At 33.1% G+C, this 20,570-nt stretch overlaps 3 protein-coding genes and 1 non-coding gene across 4 annotated transcripts; 2 read left to right on the top strand and 2 right to left on the bottom strand.

Annotated features, from left to right (window-relative positions):
- Positions 1-835: 835 nt before the first annotated feature.
- LOC114716395 (putative disease resistance protein At3g14460) lies at positions 836-4,603 on the bottom strand. Its single transcript, XM_028901398.1, has one exon. It carries the CDS (start codon positions 4,601-4,603, stop codon positions 836-838), a length of 3,768 nt encoding a protein of 1,255 aa, XP_028757231.1.
- Positions 4,604-6,091: 1,488 nt separating this feature from the next.
- Positions 6,092-10,140, bottom strand: LOC114716548 (uncharacterized). The gene is made up of 7 exons (XM_028901565.1): positions 9,625-10,140; positions 9,137-9,477; positions 8,828-8,980; positions 8,408-8,500; positions 8,219-8,277; positions 7,139-7,232; positions 6,092-6,571 (listed from the first exon to the last, which is right to left on the bottom strand). The coding sequence occupies exons 1-7, from the start codon at positions 10,049-10,051 to the stop codon at positions 6,353-6,355; spliced, it is 1,386 nt and encodes a 461-aa protein (XP_028757398.1). The 5' UTR covers positions 10,052-10,140; the 3' UTR covers positions 6,092-6,352.
- Positions 10,141-11,388: 1,248 nt separating this feature from the next.
- Positions 11,389-13,864, top strand: LOC114716565 (nascent polypeptide-associated complex subunit beta-like). Its single transcript, XM_028901587.1, has 6 exons — positions 11,389-11,502; positions 12,459-12,526; positions 12,903-13,051; positions 13,142-13,198; positions 13,386-13,424; positions 13,516-13,864. Exons 2-6 carry the CDS (start codon positions 12,459-12,461, stop codon positions 13,692-13,694), a joined length of 492 nt encoding a protein of 163 aa, XP_028757420.1. The 5' UTR covers positions 11,389-11,502; the 3' UTR covers positions 13,695-13,864.
- LOC114716595 (small nucleolar RNA Z159/U59) lies at positions 12,123-12,205 on the top strand. Its single transcript, XR_003737652.1, has one exon. It is a non-coding gene; the product is annotated as a small nucleolar RNA Z159/U59 (small nucleolar RNA).
- Positions 13,865-20,570: the final 6,706 nt, after the last annotated feature.

The following is a 20,570-nucleotide window of genomic DNA, read 5'->3' as shown; positions in this document are numbered from 1 at the left end:
TATTTATTGAAAACTTAACATTTTATTTATAATTTTGTAAATATGAAATCTAATCAATTAAAATTTCAATCTTATAATCCAGATGAGAAGTGCATGAAAATAGAGAGGAAGAGAAGTTAACACATCCTTACCCTATTTTATAAGACAAATGATAAAAGCAATAAAGTCTTGTAATTACTTTTCTTCTCCTCTTCAATTTCTAATAAGGCATCATATTGAAATTAGAAACAAGCATTTTATATCGATAGTTATTTCCTTTGAAAATTCTCGGTTTTTAAGAACCCTTCAAAAGCAAGTTGAGATCTTCTTCCATTATTCAACATTCAAAATTTTTACAAAAGAAACATGAAACAAAATAGATACCTAATAAGAATACACGGAGCATTGGCCATGTTTAACAATTTGAAGTAAAAACAACAGCCAACAGCAAAATAATACTTATGATTCCTAATTAGAGTTTGAAGTGTAACGAAGCTTCTTGTATGTTCATTTTATGCAGCTTTGCTATCATCTACAAAAATAAAACTTTCATGTAAACAAGCAAATCTATAAATAAATCAGTGCCAACATAAGGGGATATAAGGGGAGATATATATATATATATATATATATATTTATGATTTAGAATTCCAACAAAATAAGCATGACTATTGAAAGCTGGGAACCACCATGATGTGCCGCACTTAAAGCTGAGTTTTAATGATTTGAAATTCAGATAATCTAGCAAATATTTCAATCTTAAACACACACAAAAGGAAGAAAAATATGTTCATGACTTGAAATTTAAAAAAAGGAGTGAATATATACCTAACGAGTGAGTGCGGAATGGAGAGCGTTAGTGGGAAAAACTGATGTCTTCATCAGTGAGAAGGTCGCTTAACAATGTCAATACTACTCCATCATCTTCAATGCTAATACAAGGGATGTGAGAAATAATTGCCCGATATTTTCCATTTTGTTTTTGGATTTTCTTTTTGAGCAAGGGACAGCCCGTAGTCCGTAGAACACAAAGGGAATTGGGCAAACCCTCCTTTGGAAAGTGCTGGAGTTTAGGGCAGTCACGAAATCCCAATCCTTCCAAAGAGGATAAGTGGCAAAGACCTTTGTGTTCCAATGATCTAAGATTTGGGCAGTTCTGGAACACAAGATAATTAATAGTAGGCGGAAGTAGTCCAATATCAGGAAGAGACTTGTCATCTACATCTCCAATCCCTAAGTGACGTAGCGAAGTAAGCCTACTCAGATGCCACCCCATTCGAGAGGCTACAAGTTTCGGGCATTCCAAGACATCAAGATGTTGGAGATTTGATGGGAAACCTTCCTCTGAAAATGATTCCACTTGTGGGCAACATCTTATTATCAGATATATGAGAGAGGGAAAGAAAATGCGCATCTTCTCTGGCAGTGATTTCAAATTCTTCAATTCTTCGATGCAACACAATACTAGTTTGGGGGCCAAAAATCCTCCTTCAGGAAAACGTACAAATCTAGGACACTTTCGAATGTACAAGTTTGCTAGAGAAAAATGGATCCCCTCTGAAAAAGACATCATTTCAAGATTATTACAGTCAATCAACTTCAATGATTGAAGCATCGGGAAGAAATCCAGAGGAAAAGACTTGAGAGAGTCACAGCTCCCTCTTATCTCAATTTCAAGAATGAAATTATGAAAATAGCACAATGGGAATTCTAAGTAGGGAGAATCAGAACACTTCAACTCTTCGAGGTTACAATTGGCAATGACATTCTCAATTTTGTCAACTGATAATAAATTTTTGAAGCCTCCAGAAATGTCAAGAACTTTTAGAGATGATGGAAGACTCTCCAACTGCTCATTTCCGCAATTTCTTAGAACCAATTTATCTAGAGATGGATCCCGGGGAATGGAAGACAAAAGGTTCTCACAATTGGAAATTACTAGCATCCTTAGAGAAGGAAGTTGTTGAGGAAGTTGCCCTTTCAATTTGGGACAATTTTCTATACTCAACTCTTGAAGGTGAGGGAAAGTTAGTAACACAAGTTCACACTTCCATTCCTCCCAGCTCTTCAGATCTCCAAACCTCAAGATTTCTAGGGATGAAGCATTAGAGCTACTTCCACAAAATTCTGGACCAATAGCTACTATATTATGAAACCCTATAATTGACAGCGACTTGAGAGATGGAAAGAGGCCAATTGATGGCAAGGATATACAGTATTTGCAATGCCTTAGCTCTAGGGACACTAAATCGGAAAACGAATGATCTGCAAGCCAACTTGGAAACTCAATAGCACCATAGTTGACGATTGATAGCTTTTTTAAATTTTTATGCGGTTGAAAGTTCTCCAACACATCCTTGTCATGTGGTGATTTTTTGTTGTCTATGCACCATTCTAATGTTAACTCCTTTAGGTGTATCTTGCTTCTCAAATTGACCGCTAAAGTAGTCGAGGAAGAAACCACATTCTGCAATCCCGAGATGGAAAATGCTCCATGAAGATCAAATCCTTCTAAATATTTGATGTTGGTCTCTCCAGATTTGTCTATAATAAATGATGACAGCACTTGAAGATTTTTCAATTTATCCAATTGCTTTGGCATCTCTCTTACTTGAGTTTCACGAAAATCAAGGTGACGTAGATTCAGGAGTTTATAAATATCCATTGGCAACTTTTCCAAAAGACAACAACGCCATAACTTTAGCGTTTGCAAATGATGAAGTTGGCATATTGAGTCAGGTAGTTTCCTTATTTTAGTTCCTGATAAGTTTAAATAGCGGAGATGTTTGAGGTTTCCTATTGAATCAGGCAACTGCTTGATGAAATGATCAAATAAAGATAAAACTCGCATGCAAGTGAACTTGGATGGCAAAATGTAAGTAAACTTGCCAGATATAAAGCGAGAAATAGAGTTATAGCTTGTACTTCTATGACCTTGCATCGACAAAGGCAAGAAAGTGCGCAATTTATTAGCCTTGTATATAACCTCAAATCGTTTGGATGTATTAACATAATTTCTCAAAAATGAAATATGTCGGGTCATTTCTGTCAATTTATTTACATCATCTAACTCCAACCTATGGCAAAACTTTCCATATTCAACTTTTGCCATATCATTAGTAAGATCATGCATGATGAAACGAGTGTCATCTACTGGTGATCGTTGAAAAAGTGACCTCAACAATAGGTCATTAAAGAATTGTTCTCCTACTTCTCTCCCATCTTTGCTTTGATGAGCACATGTCAGAAGATTTTCTGCCATCCACAGCTGAATTAAATGCTCCTTATCAAAATCATAATCTTTGGGAAATATTGAACAATAAGCAAAGCATCTTTTGAGATGAGAGGGGAGGTAGCAATAACTCAATCTCAAAGCAGGGAGAATCTTGCTATCGTTTTTGTCCTCCCATATCTCACTTTCCAAAATATCATTCCATTGCTCACGAGATGATTCTGTGTATAAGAGACTCCCAATGGCTTTCAAAGCCAAAGGCAATCCTTTGCATTTTTTACTGATTTTTCTACCAATTTCTTCCTGATCAGAGTTTGCCCAAAGAACATTTCCATCATGGAATCCATATCTGCTAAATAATGACCAACTATCTCCTTCCGATAACGATTTCAATTGAAGTATATTAGCAGAACGCATGGTTGAAGTAACTTTTCTGCTGCGAGTGGTTAGAAGAATTTTGCTTCCTAGAGCCCCATGATTAAATGGTGCTTGCAAGGCCTCCCATAGCATATAATTTTCATTCCACACGTCGTCTAAAACAAGAAGAAATCTCTTTTGAGTTAGTTGTTGTTTCAATCTAATTTGAAGCATATTTAAATCATTGGTATCATCCTTAGATCCAGTGATTGCTTGGTAAACTGTTTTTGTTACCCTCAACACATCGAACTCATCAGAGACACACACCCAAACTTTGAGGTTGAATCCATCCATCACCTTTCTATCATTATATACAAGCTGGGCAAGAGTAGTTTTACCCAGACCACCCATACCCACTATTGAAATCACAGATAGTTGGTTGTTATACTTTTCTGAGAGAAGCCATTCAATGATGGTTTCTTTGTCATCATCTCTACCATATGTTCCGGCTTCATCCACTAAAGACGTAGTTGGCAATCTATCTAGTATAGCAGCTCTCAATCCAGCACGACTATCACGTTCATTCAATCTTAATATGTCCCTTTGAGATGCAAGATATTCTAGATTTTCAAGGACACTTTTCGTCCTGGATTCAATTTCCTCCTCAAATGAACTAATGGGAGTACCAAAGAAGTTTCGTACCTTGCTAATAGCACTGGTTCGACTCTTTTGCTCAGCTTCCAGCTTGCGCTTGCACATTTCATAATCAATCTCATCCAAGACATCCTCAGCATCGAACACGGCATCTTTAACCAAATCAATCCAGTCCTTCACCTTCGGATTAGTGATCTGCTTTTGCTCTGCATCGTCAACCACAGCATCGATGGATAACAGTACAATCTTCAACTTATTGAGCAAGGTCTGGTTCAATTTTGGTTTGTTGAAGAAGTCCAGGATATCCCGAGAAGCCAGCCTATCAAAAGCCACCTGAAGAAAAGCAGAAAGAAAAGCACCGCCAACCAAAGCTCCCGCCATGGATGAAGCTGTTGTGCTTGTGCAAATGCAAAACGAAAATGAACGTGATGAAAATGCGAAAGTGGAAAAGGTTACTGCAATGCAAGGAGTGGGTGACTTTGTGGGTTTTGTGAGTGGCTAGAAAATGGCAGAATGCGTTCAGTTTTTATCCTCCCGTCAACCACGCTATAAGATATCGATCAAAATGAAGACTTTCGAGTTCCCAGTTCATTACATTATTATATTGTTTTTGACATTCCATTATCATCTTCATCCCGTCAACCACGCAAGAAAATATCCGTCACAGCACAGACTTGAAAGCGACCTTGCATTGTGCTTTACGATTCGATGGAGATTCCTCACCTCATACGCTGAAATTATATATCTTTATTATATACATTTATGTAAAAAAAAATTAATACAGTTTTTAATCTCGACATTTGACTTCATTAAAGATTAAAAAGAATATTAACCTTTTATTTTTTTTTAATATAATGAAATGAGTGTTTGATACTTCTTATATAAGTAAATATTAAATATCAGATATTGTTGATATGAAATAGTGCAATTGTAATTCATTTGTATAGTAAGGGATATTAGTAAAAAAAAATTTACTGATTTGAAAACGGATTAAATTATTTAAAAAAGAAAATATGTTTTTTTAATAAGAATTTAATTTATTTTATAAAAAAAATGAGATAAAGTTGAATTTCGGAGACTCTCTACATCCTTGTGGGATTTGAGATCCATCTTTACCAATTAGTTAGTTAAACATATTCATGACATCTCAATGTGCCTACAAATTTCAAATTCATTCAAGAGATGAGGACCAGCAAAATATGTTTATAAAGCACCAAATTCATGCCATCTATTAAGCTTCAAACAAATGCAAGCCATGTTTCTTCTTCTTAATGTCCACTTTAGAGAATATATAGCTCATGGCCTCGACATTCTCTAAAGTTGACATATATGTTGCCAAATGCCAATCAGTTTTTCTTATCACAGTTTATTAATTTCAGTTTTAATTCATTTTTCTTCTATCATATGTAAACATTTCATGAGTTAATATATTTTCATTTTGCCTTTTTTTTCCCAAAAAGAGAAGAAAAAAAAACTGCAGTCCAAATAGGAGGCTATACATTTGCCTTAGGGCAAACTTGGATCTTCATACACACACACATATGTATCAAAAGCTAATATGGATTCGAAGTGTGAACTTAAGCAACAGGCTTTTGCAAGTTCCAAATAAACCATATTCACAACACTATCTTTTTCAACAACCCAATGTGGCAGCAGCAATTTTCCATTCTTCTCTGTGCTAATAAGATGAATCATCAGTCATCATCAGTATCAAATAAAAACTTATAGTAAGCTACATTGTTCACAAGTTGCAAGTAATAATAACAAGTCTTATTCTAGTAACTGGGGTAGATCAACATTCACACTACACCGCTGAGACTTGTTTCTTAAACTCCATGAAATGTAGAAGATCTAACTTCTCCACTTCCATAACAGCACCAAAACTATTATAGGGAGTAGGTGACAGAGGTAGTTATGTATAGTAATAAGTAGCTGCAAGCATCAGCTGTATTTTTTTGTACAGATGTGGGTTAACAGTATTTATTAAATGTATCTATAAGGCAGTGATACAAATGAATACTACACCGATTCTCCTTTCCCTGGAACCTCACAACTATGAAACAAGACATGGTGTGCGTGTGACATATATATACAATAGAGAAGTTGTCTATACAAAAAAAAAAAGACAGTTTATATTCTCTTCTGCAAGGCAACAAATATTACCATGAAGATAGGAGAAATAAGAAAGAGAAGATAGGGCAGAACTTGATTAAGTGCCCTTTCTTGCACATTGAGGTCTTCTTGTAAAGGGTAGTTAGACTTGCTTTCTATGAAAGCGTCAAAATAATTCTGGTAGCCTGTGTTCCATGAAAATGGAGATCCTGTTGTCACCTTCATCATTTCCATAGCCTGCCAGGTTTTAAGATTTAAACCATCATGCATGGCAACAAGTATATAAAAGAAAAGTTTTCCTATTTTTGTGACGGGCTTAGGTAGAGGAGTCAGGGCATGCTAATATGTGCATTGTCAAATACTATTTAATTATAACCAGTTAATTATTATTAATTTTCAATATATGAAAGTATAACTATGCATTATGAGATTTGGAGGTAAAATAAACAGATCTAAGGGAGAATTACAATGAGATCCCAGAGAAGAAAAATAATTACAAAATAAATCCCAGAAGTTGTCATTTTTCCTTCTGAAATTTGTCATTACATGTTGCTTGGGCTGTTATTAGGATTTTTCAGTAATTATTTTTCTTCCTCGGGACTTGATTATACTTCTCCCTAGATCTAATTACTTTAAGAAGTCCCGATATATATTGTTACTGAAATAAAAAGAGAGAGGGAGAAGATTGAGTCCCATTTCTGTCAATATGATCTCACAAATATGGGGCTTTCCTGTCCTCCCAAAACCCCCCCCCCAAAAAAAAAAAAACAGCAGCAATATTTTCATGTGGAACAAAATAATTACCTGAAAGCTGAACACGAACTGTCTTGCTTTCTTGCTCACTTTAGGATTTGGGTGAGATTGGAGTTTCTCATACATAAGTCGAGCTTCATTGGACCTGTCAATTAATCAAGTTGTTACACGAGGCAAGAGAAAAAAGTAAAGAGCATCCACCTAGCCTTTCAAATCAAGAGGCTATTACGGCCCCAAAATAAGATTTGAATAACGCTGATCCTAGTTATGACAAAGAGCCAAAGGCAATAAAAAAGGCAACTCTTATTCAATAGATGGTATGTGATATAATGATCATAGCTAGGAGACTTTTGGTATACAGAATCAGCAACATCCTTAATATTCAATATCTCGAGCTTTTCTCTGGCCATATATTGTTCCTCTCATCAGGTAGAAAATCCTGGGAATTGGCATTATCTCCCTCACTGAGGCTTAAATTACATCGCTTGATGGGAAAGATTTTATTTCTGGAATGACACACATCAAGGCTTTTGAGAAACCTTACTTAACCCCAAGGTATCAATGCCTGGTTGGGTTTGAATTCTGGGTCAGATCTCTGTATTCCCAATGCAATTATTATGCTTTTTGGGCATAAGGAGGTCTCGTAGTTAAAATTTTCCTTTTGAATAAAAGACTCCTCCACCAAGAGACAGCCCCGGTTCTCTCTATAATGAAAATATCCAGAGATTTCTTCTAAACCAATGTGTTACAACTAAATTGAATTTCAAATATGATGTAAGAGGCTCTGTTTAGGCTCTTTTTTTCCGGGATTATGAGCATGCGTTGGAGGTATATATCCTTTGTGACATTGAAACATTCTGTATCTAAATAAAAGAATTAGGTGCTTGCATTTTGTCTTTCCATGCAAAAGAACATGAAACATATGGAGGCAAGTTATGTATTATTTGAAGAGAATTATTAAGATAAGTACTAGTCATTGAAATAAATTAACCTTTTTTAATTCTCGAATGAAGAAATAAAAGATGCTGGATTAAACACATATAACACAAAGATTTGAGTAACGCTGATCCGGTAAATTCAAGTTTTTTTTTTTTTTTTTGGATTCAAACTCAGTGGGAGGTTTATATATACCTGCTGAGGGAGTCTTGACAAATTGACCACTGCAAAGCAGCCAATCCATGCAGCTCACTCTGCAGAGGCATGATTAATATAAGAAGTTTTCTTTTTCAGTATATTTAGTGAACTCGAGAGGGAGATTAACAAACTTACTAAGCAAAAAGATAACTTGTACTTCTTTCAGCTTTAGCAAGTAGCAGTTACCTTAAAAGTTAATTTCTCCATAACCTTTTCATAGAACGGCAATGATTCTCTCAGCTTTCCAGCATTCATTAATGAGTCACCTTCCTTCAACGCCTGTAAGCATTATATTAGTTGGCATAATTATGCTCCAAAGTCACAAATAAATCCACAGAACAAAAATAGAGATTGAGTCAGTAGAAGTTTGTTGCAATGCAAAATTTGGATGTCATAAGATATCCTTTTGATTCTGATTTTCATGAATACAGAAGAACATCCCTTTTACGAATGTGTGAAATCATATTGACATGAATTTCTTCAAACTATTTAACAAATGAAGTCTACATCTTATTTTTTGTAAGTCAACCAAGAAAATTAAATCCATTTAGCCAGTGATAGTGAGGCAAGAGTTGAAATACTTCAGATGCCATTATATAAACTTACGTCCTCACACTCAGATTTTATTTTTGGATCAATATTTAACCCAATTTCCTTCTTGTAGGCCGCAAGTAATTGTCTTGTTCGTTCTTCTTTAGCAGATTTTTCATCTTCAGTCTCTAGCGCATCCCCAGGACGTATCACTCTTCCTCCGCCGTACTGAAAACACCCAAAAAAATAATTGAACAAACAAGATATTTGGGGGGAAAACGGAGGGCAAATTGAGAAATATAACAATTCCTGAACAAGCGAACTGAATGTGAGCAAATTAAGGAAATTGCAAAATAGCAGAGCTCAGTATCAAATATTATATACTGTTTTTGAAATATTGCTGGGTCTAGGAAAGACACCCCAAGTAGAAACTTGTGGCTTGTAAAGGTCTGATTCATCTTCCCCAGTTTGCTCAGGCTTGGGAGCTGTTGTTGCAGCATCAAACTTGCTCGTGTCCCCAACAATCAGCTCCACCTCAGGCATATCACTTCTTGAGAAAGAGTCAGAAATTGGAACCAATCCAGGTGGCAGTCCCCTCGTATTTTTCTTATCCGCAAATTCAAGTCCCATGAAATCCATTTTCGAAACTGACAGTTGTCCCTTCTTACCAACACTATTATCCACAATATTACTTCTTGAAGACCCTTCATTCCCTCCCTGCAATCCTAAGAACCAATTCAATTTTCAAATACACATTTCAGCGCAAACTACAAACAGTGGAACACATAGCTTTCCATTTTTAACCATATACTGAATTAAATACATCAATGCAAGAAATTTCTGCTTAGCACAAGATATGCCTGTAGAATTACCTTGACCCGTTTCATCAACCACGCCCCCTTTATTCTCCCTATACTTCTCGGCTTTCTCCATTGCGATCTTCAGAGACGGTGGCACTTCCTTCTGCCCAGAATCATCAACAACATTCTGACCCGAACTCAACCCGTCATTCCCGTTTGATTTTTCAACCGAACTCGCAGCAATGTTTTGCTCAACTTTCAAATCAGAGTTCGATTTCAGCGATTCTCTGTACGCCTTGGCTTTGCTGAAAGCGAGCTTCACAGGGTCAACCGGTTCGGGCTGAGATTCGGGCGTGGTTTCGGAAGATTCAACATTTTCAGGGTTAAGAGCACAGAAAACTTTTATGGGCTTATAGGGGGAGGAGAGGAGAAGAGAGGGTTTTGCAGGGGAGATGAGTTTCAATGAAGAGAACCATGAAGGCTGTAAAGAAGCCATCATTTTGAGGATGGTAAGAGAACTAACAGAGGTTTGAGAGGGTGTTTGAAAGCTGAGAAAAGGAAGAAGCCATCGGGAAGATGGAATAACTGTAAGAAAGAGCGATTGCTCACTGCCCTCTGGTTAGATAAGGCAGCAACGCACGGTTCTCCCTCCCGGCTCCCGCCATTTGGATTATTGGGCACATGCGGACCGTTTAAATATATTTTGTTTTTATTTTTACGTCATGTTTTTTTCAAACAACTTATTCTACCTACTTCCATTATTTAGGATGGAGAAATTACTGAAAAATTAGTAATTAAAAATATTTATAATTGAAATTTGTTAAAAAAAAATAGGTAAAAATAGATGCAACTCTTTTCAATTATATACAACATATTTTCAACTCTTTTGGTTTACAAATGATTAAAATTATATTGTATACAGGTGAAGAAAAATTGCATAAACAATTCGATATTTATTATCCACATTCGAATGTTGGTGATAGTATTATGAGCAATTAGTTGCAAGACTGTTTGATTTAAAAAAAATACTCATCAATTTACTTCTGTGTTTTTATAATTCTTTGTCCATTTTTTTAAGCATGGCTTTGATTTTGAACCTTCCAAGTAAGAAAAGTTGTTATTATTAGAATACTTTGGCATTCATTTAGTCTGACTTAATTTAATTCGAATTAATTAAATCTGAACGTATAGTCATGAAATTAGTTGACATATAAAAGAAATTTGTATGCTCTCAATATCTCACTCTCTCCTTTTTCCCCCCTCAAAATCTCATATAAAATAAATGGTTCCTATTGAGTATGTCAAGAAATTATTATTAAAATATTTCATAAAAATAAACAAATAAAATAAAACTAAACTGTTTACAATTATGGCTTAAAATTAAAAAAATTAATTTATAAAATACTTTAATAATATTTTTTTAAAAATATTAAATCTAAATGATTCATTTTCGAATCTAAATCTGAGATGGGATTCTGGAAAAAAAAAATGAGCGGGACTGCCTAAAGCGAAAAGATCTGGACCGTTGAAGCCAATATGATAGAAGTCATATTGGTCATTTGCATTTTTTTTTATTCATAATAAAAATGAAATGATTTTTTAAACTGGGCTTGGGCCCACTTATCTTAACCCAAAAATAAAATGGTAAAGTGATTTTTGGGTCAATCATTTATAAAAAGTGGGCTTATTGCACATACAGGCCTTTATGCGTTTACATAAAAATCAAATGGGCTTCCATGATGGATTCGAACTTCACATATGCCCGACCCAATAATGAAGGGTTTTCTGAATTTGATTGAGACAATAAATAAAGTTAGGGTTTTATCGAGACTTCATATAAAAGGCAGTCCTTATCTTCTTGTATCGCGAGGTCTTTCGTTTCACTCCCCGGTCTGCGAACTGAGGTTCCCTCTTGCTTGAGACCGCGAAGGTCAAAGGAATTTAGCAAAGGTAACATGTCTGCCACTCGCCTATTTCAGTATAGAAATATCCTTTCTTTTAGTTTTTAATTTTTCATGTGACTATCATTTCCTGCGTTTTCTTGTGGTCGTCGGTAAATTCATTTCATGTAGGGTGTAGGTTTTGCGATTCGGTTAGCATCTATTCAGATATCTCCCCCCCCCTCTCTTTTGGGAGTGAATATGGGTTTTAAGGGATTGATAAATCCTATTCATATGAGTTGATGATATTTTGGGGGTTTTTTCTGTATGATTTACTGCGCTCGGCTAAATGCCATTGGGTTCTGTTCGCTTTGTTCTTTGATGAAATCAATTTTCCATTATCTAGGATGTTGGAGTGATTTTTTTCTGAGCTCCAGTCTTGGGGATAGAATTGGGTGTAGTTGTTTTGGGGAGCATCAATTTTCCCCCCGAAGTGTCATATAAGTGCTTTCTAGCTCTAGGGATGTTAAACACTAGTGCATTCTGTGAGAGACTTTGGCGTGGCTAACCCGTTGCTTATGCTTGTAACCCGGATTTATGACTTATGCTTGATGAGTTTTGGAGTTAATTACTTAATTGATTACTATTATGGTTGTCATCAAGATTTTTTCAACCAGGTATGTCTGCATTGCCTCCAAGGATGAATAAAAATAACTTTCGTTCTTCTGAGTTGCTCCTTGCGGAAAATTATTGGAGACCTGAACTGAGGAGGCTTTATGAAAATTAATTTTTTTGTTTTAGTTTCTATAGTAGCCTGTAGTGTTTGAAATTAGAATTAATCATTTTGGGTTTTGGAGAAGATGGAAGAAGAATTTTCAGTCGTATTTTCATTTTGATACAAGTGATCCTATTTATTACCTGTGCTTCACGTTGGTCTTGTATTTTTCCAATTGATACATGGCTGTGTGCATTGTCTCTTAGTTTCCTATGATGAATCTTATGTTCTGGCATTTTATTTCTATGTAGATGAATAGGGAAAAGTTGATGAAGATGGCCGGTTCAGTTCGAACTGGTGGGAAGGGTACCATGAGAAGGTATATGCATGTACCGATCTGGTGATCTTCATTCAATTGGTGTTATGGTTAGCAGATACAGGATAGATTATTGCAGATGCTCTTTTTTATTTTAACTTATTGGTATTTGTCACCTGAACCTGTATTTCTCTAAAGCAAATATATATCCATTTCCAAAAAAAAAAGAAGGAAAGAAATTCATTTTTTGTGTGTTTCTCCCCTTCCATTTCTGCATTTTGTATCTTACCATAGAAGTTAGCATCTTTACAAGCAAATCAACATTATGCCTTTTTCTTTGTGCTTGTGCATGATGCATTCTGGAATATATCTTTAGCTATTACCCCAGATTATACGTTGAGTTCAATTTTGACGATGCCATGAATTCTAACAACTACAGAAAGAAGAAGGCCGTCCACAAGACAACAACTACAGATGACAAAAGGCTTCAGAGCACCTTGAAGAGAATAGGGGTTAATGCTATCCCTGCAATTGAAGAAGTTAACATCTTCAAGGATGACGTAGTTATCCAGTTTTTAAATCCTAAAGGTAATGTCTGTTTCGGCCGTTCTTTTTTTTTTTTTTAAATGCATCTTGACAAAATTTGAGTATTGACTGCATTGTTTTTATTTTTCACAGTTCAAGCATCAATTGCTGCCAATACCTGGGTTGTTAGCGGTGCTCCTCAAATAAAGAGTAAGTATCTTCATTAAAGTGATAATAAGATACGCTATTATCTAACTGAAAAGATGTGATTTGGAGTGTAAAGGAAATTTTTCGCACACTCTTCCAATATTCTGGAATTTAACATGCGCTCCATTCTTGAAGATAATTCAAAGCAAGAATTGTGTTTAAAATTTGACGTATTATTTCTCTCTTGCAGAGTTGCAGGATATGCTCCCTAACATTATCAATCAATTAGGTATGTGCCTCACATGTCATTTCAGTTACAAAACTTTTTTTCTGCGTACTGATTACTGAGGAGTGTTGTTTGTTCCATGAACACGTTGCAGGACCAGATAACCTGGAAAATCTGAAGAAGCTGGCAGAGCAGTTCCAAAAGCAAGCTCCTGAAGCAGCAGGTGCTGGTACAACTGCGGCGCAAGAGGAGGATGATGACGAGGTCCCAGATCTTGTTGCTGGGGAGAACTTTGAGACAGCTGCTGAGGAGAAGACCACCCAAGCATCTTAGACTAGAGCTTGACTGTGCCAATATTGCTATTGTTTCTAAGATTTTCCCCCCTCTGAAATTTAAGTATTTTCAGGTGCTTATTGTTTACTTTAAATAGTTGCAACAATACTCCTGAATCGGCTTTCCGTCCTCTTACTAATACCTTACTTATATTGAGTCATTCGTGCGCCTCATCGTTGAAGGTAGAAGCCAGTTTTGCTGCATAACGTGCAATCTGAGTTAACATTTGGGTCCAGGAAGCAATTCATTAGCCCAAGTAGGACTTACTAGTTAGATTATTTCTGAATTAACGTTAGTGGATTTTTGCCGAAAGTTTTCTGCCTTAATATGCCTCATAAATTGATTAGAAGTATCCTCAACGTTAGTCATCTCGACGGCGGTTTATAGGTGAGCCAACTGTTTTGTGCATTTGAAGCTTCTAAAGAGCAGTTCACAGCTCTAACATTAGTCAAATTTCTCTGTACTTGATGTAGCAACGGAAACGTTTTTCCAACATTCATCGTCATGGGGACTCAAGTACCCGGTTTTCGTAAATGAACTGTTATGGGCCTTCGTTCAATAGTTTAAGAGGCCCAGTAAAGATGACCCGACCGGTTATAATGTCAAGTTCAATGTGGATTAACTGGGCTTATTAGTATGGCCTCGGGCCAAGAAAAGGGGCCTAGGTCCAAGAAAAGGGGCCTAGGTACCTGTCTGGATAGGCATGCAGAGGGTTATATCTAGTATCTAGCCAATACTAAAAATTAGGAGTGTTCATGGGACGGGATAGGAATTTGTCCCGTGTCCCGTCCCATCCGGTTTGGTCCCTGTCCGTCGGGACCGGGACGTCCGGCTTTCTCTTTTTTTTTAAAAAAAAAAAAAAAGATACCATAATTTTTTATATGAATTTTTTTATGGTATAATACTATTTTTATTAGACTTTTAAAGATAAAAACATTATAAAAAAAATATTATGTAGAAAGCTTAATTATATAGCAAAAAAAGGTGTAAAAATAATACTGTAAAAAATCGTAAAAAAACACTATATAATGACTTTATGAATTATTTTATTGAGGAAGGAGATTTTGTTGAGATAATACTACAACTTAAGAGCTACAAATCACCATAAAAATAAGAGTTATTATTAATAAGTAATTGAATAATCTAATAATAATTATTAATGAATAATTTTTAAAAAAAAAAAATCCCGGGACGGACGGGACGGGACGACCCGTCCGCGTCCCGTCCCGTTTGTCCTGTCCGAAAATTTTTTTGTCCAGTCCCTTCCCGTCCCGTCCTGTGTCCGAACTCACCGGGACCGGGACGGGACAAATTGAACAACCCTACTAAAAATAAGAGTAAAATACACTAATCATTTTTTATTTTATTTTAAAAAGAACTTCTTTCTATTTTAAAAACGTGTATAAAGCTCTCTTATAATTAAAATGAATGTTACACAAACTTCCTTATATGTTTTAATATTCAATTTCATCCACCTAGATTGTTAGTTGACTATTAAGTTTGATTTTAATTATTCTTTTGATCAAAATGCTCATTTTTACTTAATAATTATTTAGACATTTATATTTTTCAAAAAATTTTCTTATAAAATCAAAAATAAGTCTAATACGTATATTTTTAAAATTTCTATGTTTATAAACTTATTAATTTTGATCTCAATCATAAAATTTTAGAATTTTAATATTTTATCACATTTCATTAGAATTATTTTTTTTTATTTCTTTTAAATTGTAAAAAACATATTTCAAATACATAGTTTTTGTTTATCGTAGAGTTTAAATAATATAAGTTTAAAAAATTTTATATATTATTTAATTGTATAATTCAAAATTTTTAAACACGTCTTTGTTACAAAAATTTATAAACATATTTAGTCAAAGTATGTATATATTTATTTAAAAAAAATTAGTTAAAGTTTTAATCAAGTCTTTTATGTTTGCTTTAAATGAATGAAATTTATATAACTACAAAAATATAATTTAGAAATTTATTAGAATGAAGGGGTAAAATAGTAAGTAAAATTATTTGAATATAAATTTCAGTTTAAAATAATGCTTTTAGATTTTTTTTTTAGAATATTCCTAATGGTGTTAACTTATTGGATTAAACTGTATATTTTTAAAATAGAAAGAATGTCTGTGTAATTGATACAAACTAGAAGGATAATCAGTGTATTTTACTCTAAAAATAAACAAATAAATGAGCTTATAAAACCTCATTGGTAAAATATAAGTAGGCAAAATCCACATGAAGATATGTCTCTTTTGGTAAAAGCTCATTCCTCCTCATCACTCATTTATTTCCTTGTAAAGAGTAGGGACATTCATATTATTGTGATTTTGTAATTTCATTTAATCTTCCATTTGATTTTTATATTCTAAATGATTATCATTCTATTCTGATGGTTTACAGTTTCCATCACAAACTTCTATAAACATAATATATTTTTTTTAAAAAAAACAAAAGGTTTCAAAACATACACATGCATATAAAGTTTCTACCAAGATTTGAGTCAAAATAAAGGCATGATTAGAAGCATTTTCAAGATAAATTAAATTAATAGTTTGTGATAAGGTGATGAGAAAGTTTTATCATGCTAAACATGAAAATAAAGGAAGTGCTTCTTCCTCAACTCAAAGTGTAAATTAACCTACCTTCAGGTAGATTAACGTTCCGGTCTCCACTTATTTCTCACTATTTTCTAACACTAGAAAGTATAGAAAATAAAATATATGCTCAATTTATATTAATTAAAAAGATAAAAAAAATTTCTTTTATTTTTTAAAAATATCTTACGTTTAAGTTTAATTTTATTTTAATTTATTTGATCAGTTTAGATATTATATTTGTTGAGTTAAAAAATAAATGAAGGAGATTCGTCATTAAAAAATTCCAACTGAAGCAAAAATCAGAAAACTTGCATGATTTGGTCGTATCTTAAGCATGATTTGAAGAATATATTTATTTAATATAATGCGTTTTACTGAAAGAATGCTTGTCATGATTAAATTGACTTCTATACAGAAGTAAACTTCTGAATCAATCTTTTTACCTTGTGTCATAATTACAAGAGACACTTGGAAGCTTCATAGAATTAATTGGAAAAATACAGGTTCTAAAATAATTTATTTTTGAAAAAAAAACCCTTATTAACATAGAGTGAGAGAAAGAATAAGCAAATAGTCCCTCTAGCCTTTCTTAAATAAGATTCTTTTAACTAAGTTACACATTAAACTTAGTTAAAAACAATAAATATGTAAAAATTAAACCACTTTTTTAAATATGTCTTTATTTAATGAGGGAATAAATAAAGAAAAAATACCAGTAATGAGATAAATAATGAAAGAGAATATAATATGAGGGAAAAATGAGGAGAGATAACAGAAAATTAATTAGGAGCAAAATTGGTAAAAATATGTGGGATCTTATAAAAATAATCAAACTAATTCAAATTTTGGGATCTCATAAAATGAATTGTGAGAGGGAGTTAGAATTAATGCAATGAGACTAATCAATAATTAGTTGGACTAAAATAAAAATAATACTACCTCCTGTCCTTATTATAAGTATGTAATAACTACTTCACATAAATTAATAAAATTTATTTTTTGTAAAATATCAAATATCATCCATGAAAATCATATTTAGAGAGTTTGTTAATTAGTTATCAAGTTTTATTAGCTTGTTAGGAATACTTGATGGAAAAATTACTGCTTTAGACAAAATATATTATATTATGAATCATGTTGGAGGTTCTTGTAATACAGATCAAAGAGGCCAGTGTGTGTATACAAGATGTAGGTCCAAATCCCACTATCACTATAAAAATCTTGTTCGTCTCAATAAATAAATCGTAAATAATTCTGTAATCACATCTTAAACTATAAAAACTCTTCTAATTTGATGATCCGAAGACTTAATTAATCTAAATTTTTTAAACCAAAAAACTAATGGTAGGTAGGATTATAATGTTTAATTGGGAAGTTTGGTTTTTAAGCATTGCATATATGTGCCCTTTGGAAGGGATTGTTCATTTCACCATTGAACGAACAAAAAGCGGATCAAAGTTAGGTGATAGACTATTGGCATAAACCTCAGAACCATCCAAGTTGTTTCCCACAAAAAAGGCAAAGCATTTATTCCTTTTTTTAATTATTATGTATATTTTCAATCATCGCCCACTATATTTCAGAATAGAACATGTTCATATTCTCCATGACATGAGGCTATTCTTTTCAATTTTTTTTTATAAAATACTCTAATACTCCTCGGTCCTTATATAAAACCCATTTAACTAATTTGATTATATTAAGGAAGTTAGGTAAACTAGTTAATTATAAGAAAAGTAACACATTTTTTCTAAAACACCATAATCATCTTTCTTAATACCCCTCTTCCTTTTCTACTTGATTATGATTGGGGGAGTATCCATAGGAGTAATTTAGAGAAAATTAAAAAATATAAGAAATGGGTCTATATTAGGACCAAAACCAGCTTAAGAATTGGGTCTTATATTAAGGACCGGAGGAGTAGTATTTAGAAGTCACTTCTAAAATGTTTCACACATATAAAAAAATTAAAATTTATTAACTCTTATTTAAAATTCAATAACTTTTCTATTTTATCGTTATTTAACATAAATTATACCTTGTGAGAATAAAATCAATACAATAATAAGTCAAAGATAAAATTATAAATTTTTATGAAAATTTTATTTCTCTATCCTATAAATAAGAGTAGAAGAGTAATATGTACTCTGCATAGAAAAGAATAGTTCAAGAATATATTTAGATTCAGATTCCTTCATTCTTTTATCGGAACTTCGACACACTAAAAATTGATCCAAACCGTTTAATTGATTTGGATAATTTAAATTCTTTATTAAAAGTAAAAAGATGACGGTAAGTCTAAACAAATTACTCCCCGGTCCTGTTTAGAAGACATGGATAAGATTTTTTTTTTAGTCTTATTTATAAATCACTTCATTAAATTTTACTATAAATGGACTATATTGTCTTTTATTTATTATAATGTGGATAATTAATTTTTGAAAAGTGTATATGTTAAATAAAGGAAAATTTGGAAGGTTACTATATAATAAAGTTAATGGAGTTTAAGGTTTTTTTTTTTTAATATGTACGAAACATGTTGAAAGCATCTTATAAATAGGACTAAAGGAATAACTCGGTTGGCTCATTTAACTCTCCATTTGCATAAATCAATTTTATTTGATCCTACATGAAAAAAAAAATTAAATAAGGACAAAATTACTTATAAGTTTCAGGTAAGAAAATTAAATGCAAATAGGTCTCAAAAATTTTATATTCATAAGTCAAAGTTACATGTTTATAAAGTCTAATTGCGTCACTTACATGTCAAATTTAACTATTTATTATCCCCAGTCGAAATTTCATGTTTACTAACTCGTATCATTTAAATAAAGTTTCAAATAAACTCAACTTATCAATTAGTGAATTCAACATGTTAACTTATCAAACTCTTTTTTTTGTTGGCGAAAAAACTTGTTTTTTTCTTTGTATGGCAATTACATTTAAAATTCTAAAAAAAAAAAATTTATGGAACCTATGTATCTCATATTAATCTGGTGAAGAAAAATTCCCATCTATCTACTACCATCTACAGTCATCTACCATATGTTTTACAATAATGTTTTACTTAGTGCCATAAAAGATACTCATTCAATCTTAAATGTAAAACATGTTTTATAGTGTAAAATTTACATTTAAGACTGAATGGAGTATAATTTGATGATAGCATGATTAAGATAGACATGCAATATTTTTTCCCCGGCGGATCATAGTAAACTAAAAAGTCATATACATAATATAGGCATTAATTCTAGTGAACAAAGTTATGACTAATTAAGCACGAGATTTGAATTCAAATCTCTATAAATGCGGGGGGAAAAAAAAATTAAGAAAGCTAACCTATTCAGATCAATCTACATTATAATGCTAGATATAGGTTAGGGCTAAGATACAAAGTTTTTCCTTAGAAGTAGTAGACACCCAAAAACTTTTGAATTTGAATTCAATATTACCCAAAAGTTTAAAATGGTAATAATTTTACCCTACCGTTAAACATGTTAACAATCAATGCTACTATTTTAATTATCAATGTTAGTTTTTTAATAAGAGGGGACAAATTTGCTATGATTTTAAACTTTCGAGATAATATTGAACCCAAGAAAATTTCAGGTGCGCAGGACTCATAAGTAAAATTTTTTTGAACAAATTTACAGCCTAACCCTGTAAGATATTATATTCACCTTCAGAAAAAGGTCACATTGTAGTGATGGATCTATTCAGCCAGTAATGACATTCACTTCGTCCTCGCATGAAGACAAGACCTTATTATTATTATTTATTTTAATATTAATGCCATATGAAAAAATTAGGGGAAAATAAAGTTATAAGATTCCCAAAGAGAGACAGATCCACAAAGAAATGTTTGGGATATTTTCAACAATGCTTTCATTTGTATTGGAAATTGGCAATGCAGGCTAGCTCTAGCTAGCTTGGCCTTCCAGAAAGATGAATACTATAAATTGTTGAATGCTCAATTCAGATTCAACCCTACAATAATATGCAGATAGTGGCAAGGACTTATATTGTCCCTAAAGTGATCATTAAAACCTTCAATTATTGGTCCCTTTTTAGGGTTTATTCCTCTCTCTGTATATGTGTGTGTTGGACATGGAAGAATTAGACTTCTATTATATGATTCTTTGGAATTGGACTTCACTGTTTCTGGTGCTTTAGTTACTTCTAAGGGCCAATAACATCCAATACACTTGTGTGTTATTCTCACATCTAAAAGGTCAAATTATTGATTTTCTATTGATTTTCTTTTGTG

The sequence above is a fragment of the Neltuma alba genome, unplaced genomic scaffold, assembly GCF_004799145.2.
Source record: "Neltuma alba isolate B1F8T4 unplaced genomic scaffold, ASM479914v2 tig00002069_pilon, whole genome shotgun sequence".
NCBI classification, from domain to species: Eukaryota; Viridiplantae; Streptophyta; class Magnoliopsida; order Fabales; family Fabaceae; genus Neltuma; species Neltuma alba.
The sequence above is the reverse complement of the archived record's forward strand: the minus strand, read 5'-3'. Positions and strand labels throughout refer to the sequence as shown.

Coding starts and splice junctions, on each gene's coding strand:
- LOC114716395 (XM_028901398.1), bottom strand. CDS start 4,603: ATGGCGGGAGCTTTGGTTGGCGGTGCTTTTCTTTCTGCTTTTCTTCAG.
- LOC114716548 (XM_028901565.1), bottom strand. CDS start 10,051: ATGATGGCTTCTTTACAGCCTTCATGGTTCTCTTCATTGAAACTCATC. Junction 8,501..8,827: donor TAAAATCTGAGTGTGAGGAC/GTAAGTTTATAT, acceptor TAATGCTTACAG/GCGTTGAAGGAAGGTGACTC. Junction 6,572..7,138: donor AGTTCGTGTTCAGCTTTCAG/GTAATTATTTTG, acceptor AAAACCTGGCAG/GCTATGGAAATGATGAAGGT.
- LOC114716565 (XM_028901587.1), top strand. CDS start 12,459: ATGAATAGGGAAAAGTTGATGAAGATGGCCGGTTCAGTTCGAACTGGT. Junction 13,052..13,141: donor CCAGTTTTTAAATCCTAAAG/GTAATGTCTGTT, acceptor TATTTTTCACAG/TTCAAGCATCAATTGCTGCC. Junction 13,425..13,515: donor TAACATTATCAATCAATTAG/GTATGTGCCTCA, acceptor AACACGTTGCAG/GACCAGATAACCTGGAAAAT.